The following is a 13168-nucleotide window of genomic DNA, read 5'->3' on the forward strand; positions in this document are numbered from 1 at the left end:
TGAGACCGTGGGCACAAGTTGCCTAAAGCGCGCTCAGAGTCACGGGAGGCAAATTGCTTTTATAGGACACGCGTAAGTTTTAGACTGCTTACCTTTTTCTTCGTCGAGAAACTGGGACACTTTTGTCGGGATTTTGCTTGGTTCACTTGTTGAAGAGGCCATCGCATGTCCTCTTTTCTTTTTCTGCGTGCGTGCAGGACGTCCTTGCGATGTCCAGCACACCGCACCCTCCACTCATTGGCCAGACACAACCCATCTCGTCCTGGTACGTTCGGCGAACTTGAAAAACTTCCGCGAGCTGACATTTTCTGCAAAGACGTAGGGTCTCTTTCATCGCGTCGCCACCAGTCTTCAGCCACTGCAGCTGCAGAGGCACCACCCAAGCTCGCTCCTGCTGTGGAGGAAGATGTCGACGCCGTCTCTGAAAACGAGCCAGAGGGCGCCTTATCTTCCTCTTCCTCTCCCCCGGCAGAGTCTCAAGCTGATGCGGACTCGTCCTCATCGTTGCCTGTTCTCTCCAAGGAGGAGCTTCTCGCAGAGGAAAAGCCAACCTTCCGCTCACTCAAAGGTCGCCTCTCCTACCCGACCCTCAAAGCACTCACGGTTAAACCCTTCGCCCTCGAACACATGACCCCCATCCAAGACGCCGTTCTCTCCCTCCTCCCCGGCCTCGTCCGCTCTCCAAAGCTCACCCAGCCCCAGGACAAGGACGCAGTCGAGGTAGAGGACAGCGAAGAGGAAATGGAACGGCAACTCACCCCATCGGCACATAACCACTCGGACTCGGACAACGACGGCGCCTGCGACATCCTCGCGCGCGCCAAAACCGGTACCGGCAAGACCTTTGCTTTCGTCATTCCCGCCATCGAACACCGCCTCAACGCAATCGAGCACCACGCCAAGCAGGCCGTGCGCGACGCCGGCTTTGTCACCGAGAAGCACCTCGCTGGTCGCGTGCGCAGACAGTTCACGCGCGAGCACGCGGGCGCCCTCATCATCTCGCCCACGCGCGAACTGGCAACGCAGATCGCGAACACGGCGCTGAGGCTCACCCAGCACCACAAGGACTTCGAGGTCAGGTTGTTCTATGGTGGCGGCAGCAAGCGGATGCAGATGCGCGACTGGATGAAGGGCAGACGGGATATCGTCGTCGGCACTCCTGGACGGCTGCGCGATCTCATCGAGAACGAGCCGGATTTCAAGCATGGGATTGAGAAGTGCAAGATGGTGCGTCATCTATCCTCTGTAGCCACTCCTTCGCTCACTTGCATTTACTGTAGCTCATCCTCGACGAAGCCGATACCCTCCTCGACATGGGTTTCCGCGACGACCTCGACGCCATTATCTCCGCGCTTGCTCCCCCCTCCGAGCGACAGACCCTCCTGTTCAGCGCGACCATTTCCCGTGGTGTCCGCCAGGTCGCACGAAACTTCCTCAAGCCCGACCACAAGTTCATCGACGTCGTCCCCGCCTCGGACTCGCCCGTGCACGCGCACGTCCCGCAGTACCACACCGTGCTCCCCAGCGCCGCCGAGCAGATCCCGCATCTCATGCGCGTGCTCGCGCACGACCAGCTCACGCACCCGGGCCGCAGCAAGACCATCGTGTTCCTGCCCACGACGAAGATGACGCAGCTCTTCGCGTCCACCGTCCGCCGGATCGCCAAGGACGTGCTCCCCGCCGGCGAGCGCACGAACGTGTACGAGATCCACAGCAAGCTCCAGCAGCGCGAGCGCTCCAAGACCTCGGACCTCTTCCGCTCGGACAAGTCCGGCGCCTCCGTCCTCATCACATCTGACGTCTCTGCGCGCGGCGTCGACTACCCCGGCGTCACGCGCGTCGTGCAGGTCGGCATGCCCGGCTCGCCGGACCAGTACGTGCACCGCGTCGGGCGCACAGGCCGACAAGGCGCCGCTGAGGGCGTCGTCGGCCGCGGCGACCTCGTGCTCCTCCCCTGGGAAATCGGCTTCGTAACATGGCAGCTCACCGAGGTGCCCATGCGCCCCGTGACGAGCGCCGAGATGGCGCGGCAGGTCGAGGACATGGCGCGCGCGTTCGACGACGATCCGGACACGGCCGCCAAGTTCTTTGGACACGTCAAGGCCGGTAGACCGCAGCAGTACATCAGGAAGGAGCGAGGCGGGGAGCGCGAGCCGCACGGCCGCCTCGCGCCCCAAGCGTACCCGGCCGCAGCGCACCCGCGCATCGAGCGCGAGAACCTGCTCACGCGCATCGCGCGCGCACAGGCGGACGCGGACCCGCAGGATGCGCGCGAGGCGTTCGCATCGCTCCTTGGGTACTACGTGCCCAAGTCGCACGAGCTCCGCGTGCAGAAGGGCAACGTCGTCGAGGGCCTCAAGGACTGGGCCGTCGCCGCCGGCGGGCTCGAGGCGCCGCCGTTCGTCTCTGAGGCGTTCCTCCAGCGCGTGGGCTTCTCCGATGGACGCACGAAGCATTTCAACTCGTCCGACGATTCAAGGTCAAAGGCGCGCAAGGGCGGCAGCAGATTCGGCAGTAGCAGCACCAGCGGTGGCTACGGCGGCGGCGGCGACAAGAAGCCCCCGCACTGGATGGGCCGCGGCCGACAGGCCATCCGCGACGGGCGCGAGTCCGAGGGACCGCGCCACCAGGACGCCGAGATCGCGCCGTACTCCTCTTCCCGGGGCGGGAACAGGGACAGGGACGGATACGGGTACCAGAACGACAGCGGCAGCGACGACAGGATGCGCCTGCGCGACGACCCCTCGTCGTACCGCGGCGAGCGCTACGGCTCAGCGAACACGAATACGAGCCGCGAGCGATATGGCAACAGCAGCCGGCCGCCACGTGCACCCTACAGCGGCGGCGGTGGTAATGCCTCGCGTGCGCCTTACAGCGGCGGCGGCGGCAACGCCTCGCGTGCGCCTTATAGCGGTGGCGGCAGCGCCCCGCGGCGCGACGAGGTGAAGGACCGGTACGCAGGCGACGGGCGCACGCGGCGGTTCGATGTGCGCGGCGCGTACGGCGCGAACAGCGCGACCGGGGGGCGCATGCAGAGGCGCGGCGGAGGGGACGACGGCGGGGACTTCTAATCTTGAAGTCTGACGCTGTTCCACGCGGTTATTGCTATCGATCTACTACTGTACATTCGGGTTAATTCGCATACAACTTAGATAGAACTTGCTTTGTTACTTATCATTTATCATTTATCACTTATCACCCCACCCTAGCTATAGCCAAGTGTATAATATACTGAACTTGGCGTGTTTTGCATTATATCATCCATCCTCTGGTCACTACAGTTCGTCCGATGGGTCGTTGGACAATGTGACTGAGTGAAGTGGTAAGATAAACCCACTCAGAAGCCGGGAAACTACACTGACATGTCGTATATTATAAGCACTAGCCGCACTCGTGGATGACCGCATTGTAATTGTATACACCGTGAGCCTTGTGGACCTCTATACCTTTGTTGTCCTCGGGGGTTGTGCCCTATGGTAGACGATATTTGAATACAACGTAGTGGTAAAAGACTGTTGCATGGAAGCGAAGAGCGTAATGTAGAGAACTGAAAATGAAGAGCCGCCTTCGACGCTGGTGGCCGGGGTGTCTAATCTACGCGCGAAGAGTGTGGACGTGAGGGCTTCGTGGTGGTATACGACGGCATTGAGCGATAGATGTTATATAAGTAATCGTATGGTAAATAGATTCTGACTGTGGGCGTTCTTCGTTGGGTTCTTTGTACAGGAAAGGGTGCGTCGCTGCGAGAAGAAGAAATAGAAGGGAAAAGAGGAAAATAGGAATGTCATGAGATTGAGAAGGTTGTACGTACCGCGGCAGGCATTTCATTCCCAGCTAGGGGGAGCTCAAGGTTTCCGAACGTTGGGGTGAAGCGGGCGGTTGCGTGGACGTATCGAGGAGCGGGCGGGTTTGGTCCGAGTCGCTAGTCATACTGTGCTCCTGGGTTTTGAATACACGCTAAGCGTTATTACTTTAGCCAATGAACCCTTTGCCTCATAGCAAAGCACATCGCCAAACGGTCAGGATAAAATACTATGTAATAAAGTATGCTGATACGGCTCTGTCTAATCTACACCTGCCGGTAGAAAGAGGTGCAAGCCACGTACAACGAAGGACATGTGCCTAAAATTTCGGTGTGCCACCTCCGGAGCATCAGGAGTGCTCCCGTAACATCTCTGATACGTAGCATCACTTCGTCATATTGTCCGACGTAACCGTTCCCGTGTTCTGTTTACCACTGCTTGCTTTTTACCGTGAAGCGCTTGTGGCGTGTGTTCCTGTCATTTCCATGGAGCTTTTCCATCATGTTCCAAAACTGCGTTAAGTTGGTGTGCCCTGAAGCGGCAATCTGAAATGGCGACTTTGATCAGGAAAATAATCGGACACTGGAATGGAACGCAAGCGCAGGCGTTGCAATCAAAGAATGATCAAGGTCATTCGTTGGGACTACGCCCAATGATTTATTACACCCGCCGTCAACATCAAATATTTGCTAGTGGCGCATCTTTCAAGATGTTTTTATCACCAATAGTTCGCTTGTCCCCCCTAAACCCTATGTAGAAGATACAGAGCCCTGCTCCCGAGCTAGCTAAGGACAGTATCAGAGAAAATACGGGCCGATGAAGTCATATACTGTGTCACGTTTTGTACTGTACAAAGCTCTCCCAGTTTGGTTCTATACTACTGATGAATCTCCAACATGCTGTGTACTCAAAGTCATCAGAAGTCCTGTACCCATCTGCATGATCACAATGTTTGTGGAGCTACATCATCAGGATTTCTGCACCTTCCTTATCTGGCAACTTACCGCGAGACGCGGCTCGAAAGGTACCGAATAAGTACGAAGGCTAATAAGCTGATACATACTTGTGGTCTGAGTTGAACCTACTTGAAATAAGACGCATGTACGCTTTCCTCCCTCTTTTCCGTCGCTTTCCAGAATGAACCTCAAACTTATTTATGCTGCAAATGAGATAGGGGGCAGCTGATTCCCCTGGCGGGAGTGATCTTATGAGGAACTTAGACATACTTGTGAGCAAACTAGGATGATCTTATTGCAACCTTCCTCATCATCACGCATTCCGGAAAGGGGAAAAGATGCATTAAAAGGCGTAGTAAGTCTAACCATTAGTATCATTGGGTGCTACTAGAAACATCTATATAAGTCGTAAGGCGCAATAAGGGAGTCGAGGAGTTGCAAAGGTACAATAAGCTGTATTAAAAGAAGAGAAAGTATGCAGATAAGAAGTATGATAGAGGTTCAAGGAAGCGATCGCGTGCGGAAGGGCTCATGCATCCTGCTCAAACCGTACGTGAGCATGCGTTCAAGACTATAGAAAGACAATACGAACAATTGAGCACGAGGAAATTGTCGTCGGACGATCCCTCGGCGTCGTCGACATCTAAATCCTCGCTTTCCGAATCGTCGCGCTGGATGACCTCGCCAGATGCGGTGAACGCCTCGATGATGCGTTCCGCGCCCATGTCGAGAGCGTACTTGTAGAACTTCTTGACCAGTTTGCCGTAGTGGTCTTTCGAGAAGGGAAGCGGGGTGGGGGGAGAGGGCGCAGCGGGAGTCTCGGAGGCAGTGACTTGAGGTTGAGCCTCGGCCACGTCATCGTTGTCGCTGGCATTGCTGCCGATGGGCTGCCTCTCCTTGCCCTTGGTCCTCTTCGCTTTGCCCTTCTTCGGCTTCTTCGGCCCCTTGGTACTGGCATTGGCTTGCGCGATGAATTTCTTCGCCTTAGCGAACCCCTCGCTGTTGGCAGAGCATCCCGCGCGAATGGTGCGTTCCAGTGCACCGCCAACGTTCCCAAGCTTGCCCTGTATGTTCATATCAAGTGCTCGGCAGCACTAAGTATAGTTAGTAACAATTCGGACCGGTAAAACGTGAGACCTACAGCTGCAGCAGCCAATGCGACAGCTCCAGACGGAACATAATCCGGCTCATGCACATGTGCCAAACCGGGAACCCGAACAAAGCCCTGAATGGCTTGGAAATGACAAGAGAGCACCATGAGGAAATACGAACCCAGAAATGTCCCGAAGGGCTGCCCATCCTTGAACTTCTCGTAAATAAAGGCATTCTGGGTGTGGAGCTGCTGAGATAAGGCGAGGCGCTCCTCCTCCTCGGTGACATCACTGCCCGAGAAGACAAAAAGGAGAGCGGAGACAGCGGTAGAGCTGAAGTTATTGCGCCATAGGTATAGGCGGTCAACAGTCTATCCCGGAAAGCATCAGGAAAATTCATGTGAGACGAAATAGGATACGTACGAGACTCACGACCGCTGGAAGGTACTCGGGAGGAATGGCATAACCATATACCACGCGCCAGATATTCTTCACCAACTCCGCGAGTCCATCGTCCTTCCAAACAAGGTCGGCATCTTGGGCACCGTAGTACATGCAGACGGTTGGAATGAAGTTGCCTGAGAATTTTTGTTCGTTGCGAGCACCGGGTGGCAGGTCGTCCATGCAGTACTTCTTGCCCTTGATGGGTGCGTTGACTTTGACAGTGTCGGCGGCACCCGAAGAAGCCGGTGCGCTGGCCACTTGGTGGGAAGCCGGTCGACAAGAGGATAACTGTTGGATATGTGGCAGGGTGGTGGAGCTGATGGGCTTTGGCGTGTGCTTTGTGCGCTTCTGGGGACGGACCTGCGTCGTTGATGCCTTCGCGTGCATCTGAGAAGCAACAATCAAAATCTGAGAGAAAAAAGGAGTAAATCACATACCGTCTGAGTCGTGTGTGGGAGGCTGTCAGATGTACGCATACCCGGGGCTTCGTCGCGGGAAGATAAAGTTGTACTCTGGTCCTCTAGCTCAGCTTCCATTGCGTCATCCGGATCGCCGCCCTGGTCGTGGCTTTGCTCGTCCATCGCGCCGTTGTTGAGCTCCGACTGGCTGGCTGCCAGTGTGACTGTCTCTTGGAGCCCGTCCTGCTCACCACCGTCAGGTCCGCACTGGTCCATTTCTTCATCTTCGTTTCCCTCCAACCCCTTGGGGCCAATGTCTTCATCCATGGCGCTGTTTACGTTGTTGTCCTGGTTCTCGGAGGGGTCCACGGCTTCTTTGGTGATGGTCCTATCGCCAGCATCCTCTGGGACAAAAGGGGACTCCTCAAAATATGGCCGCTCCTTTGAGAGGGTCTGCAGAAGGTTAGTAATGGCTCTCGAAATGGAAATGCACGAACCTCATCATTTTCATCTTCAGAGGCAAGTGCCTCGGTGAGGCTCCTCTTGAGGGAAACGGGCTGGTTTTCGGGCGGAGTAGCCTGAGCCTGTGTGGATGTAGGGACAAGGTCTTCATTCGAGGATTGGCGCCTGATGGAGGAGACAGAGCACTAAACCTGAGTAAGATAACAGGTAAATTAATACCATAATTCAATAACGCACCTCTTGGATGCGACGGTTCTGAACTCCGATAAAATCTCGCTCATGCGCGATGATGCCAGCGTCAACATCATCGCGAAGGCTGGGAACCTCCTCGGTGTCGTTGCTACCTTGTTCTGGGCGGTGTTTGGGTCTGCAACGGAGACTTGAACAGATTCTGATGCGGCGGATTTAGAAGACGATGATGAAATTGAAGTGGCAGCTGTGAGGGCTGATCTGCTTGAAGTCGAGACCACAGAACAAGGACAAGAAGACTCGGTGGTGAGCCCAGACCGAGCATCAGTGGGGACACGTGCAGTCCAGCTTGAGACACGGGAAATGGTCTTGAGCTGGAAGGTCTTCGGTTGGCTGTAATATTCCAACGCGAGGTCACGCCAATGTAGAGTGAGTTCGGAAAGTTGCAGGAGCATGACAGAAGGACAATCGTGAATGATAATGGCAGTTGGTGAGAAAGGCACGACGAGGAACTCACATAGCATTGGCTTTCACGTTGCCATTCTTGGTTGGCTTCTGATGGAGGGCTGCCTCGTTCTCCATGGTGTGCTGTTTGCGTCTAGTTTCGATGTCCTTACGCATCGCTGTTTGCTCATCTCTTGTCTTCCTTCCCTTCGGTCCACGGCCAACTGCAGTTGTCGAATGTGAGTAACAACACGAGTAGACTGAGGCTACAGTTACTAACTCCCACCTTCTAGATCACTGGCCTGAGCTTCGCTGGTAGGCTCAACGACACTAGCAGGCCTCACTACAATTGAAGCAGAGGTAGGCTTGTCAACTACTAGCGAGCCTCCGCCCAGCTGACCAGTTGTTGTTGCCTGTGTAGATGGCATCTTCGACGTTCTCAGCTTCGGCTTTGGCTTCGGCGGGGCATTCTGCCTCTTCTGCATGTTGGCTTCAATAGCGGCGACCTTGTCCTTGGCTTGTTCTATATCCTTGGTTTGCTCCTCAACACGCTGCTGAGCTTCTGCTTTGAGATCCTTGCGCGTCTTTCTCTTCGGCAGAACTTGAGCCTGTTCTTGAGTGGTTGGTTCACTCTCGGTAGTGCTGGTCCGAGTACGAGTGTTGGAGCGTGTAGTGGGTCGGTCGGACATGAGGGTACAGCTGGCAATGGGACTGGAAGGATGTCTAGGCTGGTTTGGAAAAACGGTACGGGAAAGAACGGTGGCAAATTTTTCAGAGCCGGAAGTAAAGGTGGGAAACGTTCGGTGGTACTTTGAGGAGCCCTGCACTAACCCGACTTGCCTTGCTAGACACGTCACAGCTTACGCCGTGTTCTTATTCACACCTCTACCATGCCGGTTTGCCCTTACAAAGGGTGCCGACGTGTCCTCGCAAACGAATCTGGCTACACTCAACATGTGAGGTCAGCCCACCAGAATATCATCCGCCATCGTCGACACCACCAGCCGGCACCAAGCTCCATCCCAACCCTTCCTCAGTCAAGGGCGCCAGGCTCCCCACTGCCACCTCCACCACCAAACCTCTCTCCTCTGCTCCCACCTTCTTCACCACCACCCTGTCAGTTTCCATCTCCAGCTCCAAGTCCAACACCATTTCCGTCACCACAGCAGCCTGTCTCCAGTCCCCAATCCCCTCAATCTCCTCAATCCTTCCGGACGTTCTTAAGTACATCACCACCACCACCCTCACCTCTCCTTTCAGCTGAGCAGCTACAAGAAGACGATGAAGATGAAGCTGACAATAGTGCTGGAGAGGTTGTGGAATTAGGGCCAGTACGACGCGTTTTTCACAAGTTTTTGACTGGTACGTTTCTCGCGTTTTTGTGATGATTACTTCTAATGCCTCTAGCAGCGCGAAAATGCTCCCCCAATGGAGAGTTCCTCCCGTCTGATACCCCACCATTACCACCACCTCAGCGCCTGCCAACAGACTACTTCCCCTTCAAGAACCAGCTTCAATTTGAAACTGTCGACCTTCTCTACCGCCAGTCGCAGACGTCGGCTGGGCATATCGATTTACTCTGCAAAATCTGGAGTGCTTCAATGCCCGCTGGCTCAAGCGCACCCTTCCGCGACCACAAGACTATGTATCGCACTATTGACTTCATCGAGAATGGCGACATCCCCTGGCAATCATTCGACGTCACCTATCAAGGTCCTCGACCACGTGGTTATGTCCCTCCATGGATGAAGGCCAAATATGACGTTTGGTTTCGAGACCCCCGCGAAGTCCTCAAGCAGATGATTGCGCGGCCAGACTTGCATGAACACCTCGACCTTACCCCATTCCGTGACTATGACGAATCAGGTGCTCGTCATTATGAGAACCTTTTCTCGGGCGACTGGGCTTGGGACCAGGCTGTGCGTATTTTTTAATTCTGTGCATATTGTTCATTAATGTATTCGCTACTATAGGATCAGATCGCTCAAGACCCTGACAACCATGGAGCAATGTTCGTGCCATTCATCCTAGGTAGCGACAAGACCACTGTGTCTGTTGCTACCGGGCACACGGAGTATTATCCTCTCTATATCTCCCTCGGAAATGTACACAACAAAACACGACGAGCTCATCATGATGCTGTCGCTCTTGTCGGATTTTTGTCTGTTCCGAAAAGTAAGTGCTCCTCCGGTTCATTCCAGCAAAGCGAAACTAATTCTATTCCATAGCCAACAAGACTTATAATTCCGACCCCCAGTTTCGCCACTTCCGACGTCAGCTTTATCACTGCTCGCTCGCAACGATCTTGAGCGTCTTCAAGCCCGGCATGTCAAAATCTGAGGTTGTACGTTTTGGCGATGGCTATCACCGGCGAGTGATCTGGGGTATAGGGCCTTATATAGCAGATTACCCCGAGCAGGTTCTGCTCGCCGGTGTTGTACAAGGATGGTGCCCCCGGTAAGCATCCATCCCATTTCATTTCGGGTCATGAAGCTGACAGCCCTTTTAGTTGTCTTGCATTTCCCGAAGAACTTGACGCACCCGACATTCTGCTGTGTTGTAAAGAGCACGATGACGCATTGGTGGAAGGGTTTCATCCGACACTGTTATGGGATTCATATGGGATTATCGCTAACGTTGTCGTGAGTCTCCCTTTTTCTATTCATCGATTATCCTACTAACATCCGTATAGCCATTTACGAGTGACTTTCCTCGCGCCGACATTCATGAACTTCTCGCGCCCGACATCCTCCACCAGCTCATAAAGGGAACGTTCAAGGACCACCTCGTCGAGTGGGTGAGCAAGTACCTTGTCCAGGAGCACGGCAAGACAGAGGCGAAGAAAATTATGGATGATATTGATCGTCGGTATGCTACTTTGCCCTTCGGCCATGAACTCTTGCTTACATGTTCGTCCCTAGAATTGCAGTCGCAGCTCCCTTTGCAGGTCTTCGCCGTTTTCCGGAGGGTCGTGATTTTAAGCAGTGGACAGGAGACGATTCAAAGGCATTAATGAAGGTGTGTGGCATTGGTTCTTTACGCACGTCGTCAGTACTTATTTTCTTCTAGGTTTACCTCCCCGCACTTGAAGGCCATCTTCCTGACGATGTCATACGGACGTTTCGCGCGTTTCTGGAATTCTGCTATCATGTCCGTCGCAATGCTCTCACGGACAAGGACCTTATCGAGATTCAAGATGCCCTCGACCGCTTTCATCATTACCGGCACTTCTTCACCAACAACGGGGTGGCAGCCACGGTTTCGCTGCCCCGCCAACATTCCATGTATCATTACCTCCACTTGGTTCGTCAATTTGGTGCTCCAAATGGTCTGTGCTCCTCCATCACGGAGTCAAAGCATATTGAGGCTGTGAAGGAGCCGTGGCGCCGATCGAGTTGCTTCAATGCGCTCGGACAAATGCTGGTTACAAACCAGCGGTTGGATAAACTGAAGGCATGCCGGCGCAGCTTCGAGGAGCGGGGTATGCTTCGACCTCTCACAGAGGACTTTGCAACCTTGCAGGGTCGTACGTTTTTGTCTCACTCATTCAGGACTTGTATCTCATGTCCCCATTAGTTGTAGCAGCTCTCGATAATGCGGGGGAAGCCACCACACTGAACGGCTGTCTCTCTCAGAGAGCCCCATTCCCGGTCTATTGACGAGAGCCCGGAAGATTCGGAAGCTGTCGACGGAGCAGACCTTTCCGCAGAGGTTACACTTTCATCACGCCCGAGTAAGTCAATTTGGACTTAGTATCCTGCGTCTATCTAACATTTTGCTAGGCCCAGGACGGCCCAAGAGCATCAGGGAACTCGCAGATGAAATAGGCGTCCCTAAGCTTGAACGACTCACGCGCCGCTTTCTCTTTGGACAACTCCACCCCCGAGACCCTCGCGTGCCGTTGCGCTCCGTTCCTATCAGGGAATGTCCGACTCTCCCCGATCACATCAAGGTTTTCAATTCGGCAAGTGCTGTCTTCAAAGCCCCGAGCGACATCTGCGGGCTGTCGGGCATGAGGAGCGAGCGCATACGCTCCTGCCCTCTATGGCGAGGCAAGGCGCCTCGTTACGATTGTGCCTTCCTCATGACCCACGCAAATGTCGAAGGAACGCTAGCTATGGATATCGCGCGCGTTCTCGCGCTATTTTCATTTTGGTACCAAGGGACGGTTTATCCTTGCGCCGTCGTCCATTGGTTCGAGTTCTCGGAGGAGGAGCGAGATGAAAATACAGGCATGTATGTGGTGCAGCCCATGGCCAATAGCAATGGCTCTCGTCGGGTGGACGTTGTGCATATCGACAGTCTCGTACGTGCTGCTCACCTCCTTCCTCGATTCGGTACGAGTCGTATTCCAGAGGACTTAAAGTGTTATGAGTCGTATGATACTTTCGCAAGCTTCTATCTCAACAAGTTCATTGATCATCACGCTTTCGAGATTGCTTAGCCTTTATTTCATAGCTTTGATAAATGATAGTTCACGGCAACTTATCGCTTCTTTTGTGGTGCTGAGGGCTTACACGAATCAAAGACCACTTATGCAAAGGCAAATGAACTTGGCTAGCTTTTCGAGTCCCTATCAACTTCTGAGCCTCGCTCGATCTTAGTATCGTCGCCTGGACTTGTGAGATTTTGGCATAAGGTAACCGTCGGACATAAGCGCTGCTAAGTTGTCGCAAAGTTTAATTTTGCTACATAAGGCCGGTGCAGATTTCCTGATGATAGCATCGCTTTACGCCCACCATGTCAGATTTACGTCTAGTATTCGACCCTTTACGGCTTTATTGGTTCATCCAGAAGCCTCCTGTACGGCGATGTTCCTCCTAGAGGTCTACAAGTAAACATCACCTTCATACGTCTATTCAGGCGCTTAGTATCCCAGTGGTACCTTAAGCGCTTACGCACTCGTGTGGCCCCGCGTCCATTGCATAGGGCCACGTTCTGCTTACGTAGCCGTCCTGCATTACCGTGGGATTTGGACTATATAGTAGTTATGAATACGGTAGTGACTTCACACGCTCCTGTTATATATATACAGTCGCTACCATGAATATCATCTAAGTCTTCTCTCTCCACCGAACGACTACCATCGTCAGCCTATCAGCTACCAAGCTATTACTCAACCTTCAACACTAACTGCCCGGTGAGTTCGCGCTCTTATAGACTTCTAGTGTATACTCACGATCGTCCTTTGTCAGGTTATGAGCCCCACGGGGCGCGGCGGATCCTAGTCCCTCAAGGCAGCTTAGTATGCCATGGGGGGGAGTAATCCCGCGACGGTCCATCCGAAGCGGTTTCCCCCTTCGCCCACTGGTAAACACCAGGGCGGCAGGAATCAAGGGGACACCCTCCTGTCATGTGTGAAGGGCTCTTCCCACATCCGT

The 13168-nt window shown here is 54.1% G+C and overlaps 3 protein-coding genes across 3 annotated transcripts; 2 read left to right on the forward strand and 1 right to left on the reverse strand.

Annotated features, from left to right (window-relative positions):
* Window positions 1–109: 109 nt before the first annotated feature.
* Window positions 110–3229, forward strand: CONPUDRAFT_84274 (DEAD-domain-containing protein). Its single transcript, XM_007774269.1, has 3 exons — window positions 110–265; window positions 317–1227; window positions 1281–3229. Exons 1-3 carry the CDS (start codon window positions 166–168, stop codon window positions 3069–3071), a joined length of 2802 nt encoding a protein of 933 aa, XP_007772459.1. The 5' UTR covers window positions 110–165; the 3' UTR covers window positions 3072–3229.
* A 1252-nt stretch (window positions 3230–4481) lies between these two features.
* Window positions 4482–8476, reverse strand: CONPUDRAFT_75831 (uncharacterized protein; the record flags this gene model as incomplete). The annotated part of the gene is made up of 10 exons (XM_007774226.1): window positions 4482–4588; window positions 5352–5823; window positions 5901–5992; window positions 6032–6221; window positions 6283–6681; window positions 6732–7145; window positions 7190–7319; window positions 7392–7736; window positions 7861–8011; window positions 8074–8476. 10 exons carry the CDS (start codon window positions 8474–8476, stop codon window positions 4482–4484), a joined length of 2703 nt encoding a protein of 900 aa, XP_007772416.1.
* A 708-nt stretch (window positions 8477–9184) lies between these two features.
* Window positions 9185–12231, forward strand: CONPUDRAFT_62461 (uncharacterized protein; the record flags this gene model as incomplete). Its single annotated transcript, XM_007774188.1, has 9 exons — window positions 9185–9706; window positions 9761–9962; window positions 10016–10244; window positions 10297–10429; window positions 10480–10655; window positions 10709–10805; window positions 10857–11323; window positions 11423–11520; window positions 11570–12231. 9 exons carry the CDS (start codon window positions 9185–9187, stop codon window positions 12229–12231), a joined length of 2586 nt encoding a protein of 861 aa, XP_007772378.1.
* Between the last annotated feature and the right edge of the window lie 937 nt (window positions 12232–13168).

The sequence above is a fragment of the Coniophora puteana genome (assembly GCF_000271625.1).
Source record: "Coniophora puteana RWD-64-598 SS2 unplaced genomic scaffold CONPUscaffold_12, whole genome shotgun sequence".
NCBI classification, from domain to species: domain Eukaryota; kingdom Fungi; phylum Basidiomycota; class Agaricomycetes; order Boletales; family Coniophoraceae; genus Coniophora; species Coniophora puteana.

Coding starts and splice junctions, on each gene's coding strand:
- CONPUDRAFT_84274 (XM_007774269.1), top strand. CDS start 166: ATGTCCTCTTTTCTTTTTCTGCGTGCGTGCAGGACGTCCTTGCGATGT. Junction 266..316: donor ACACAACCCATCTCGTCCTG/GTACGTTCGGCG, acceptor TTTTCTGCAAAG/ACGTAGGGTCTCTTTCATCG. Junction 1,228..1,280: donor GGATTGAGAAGTGCAAGATG/GTGCGTCATCTA, acceptor CATTTACTGTAG/CTCATCCTCGACGAAGCCGA.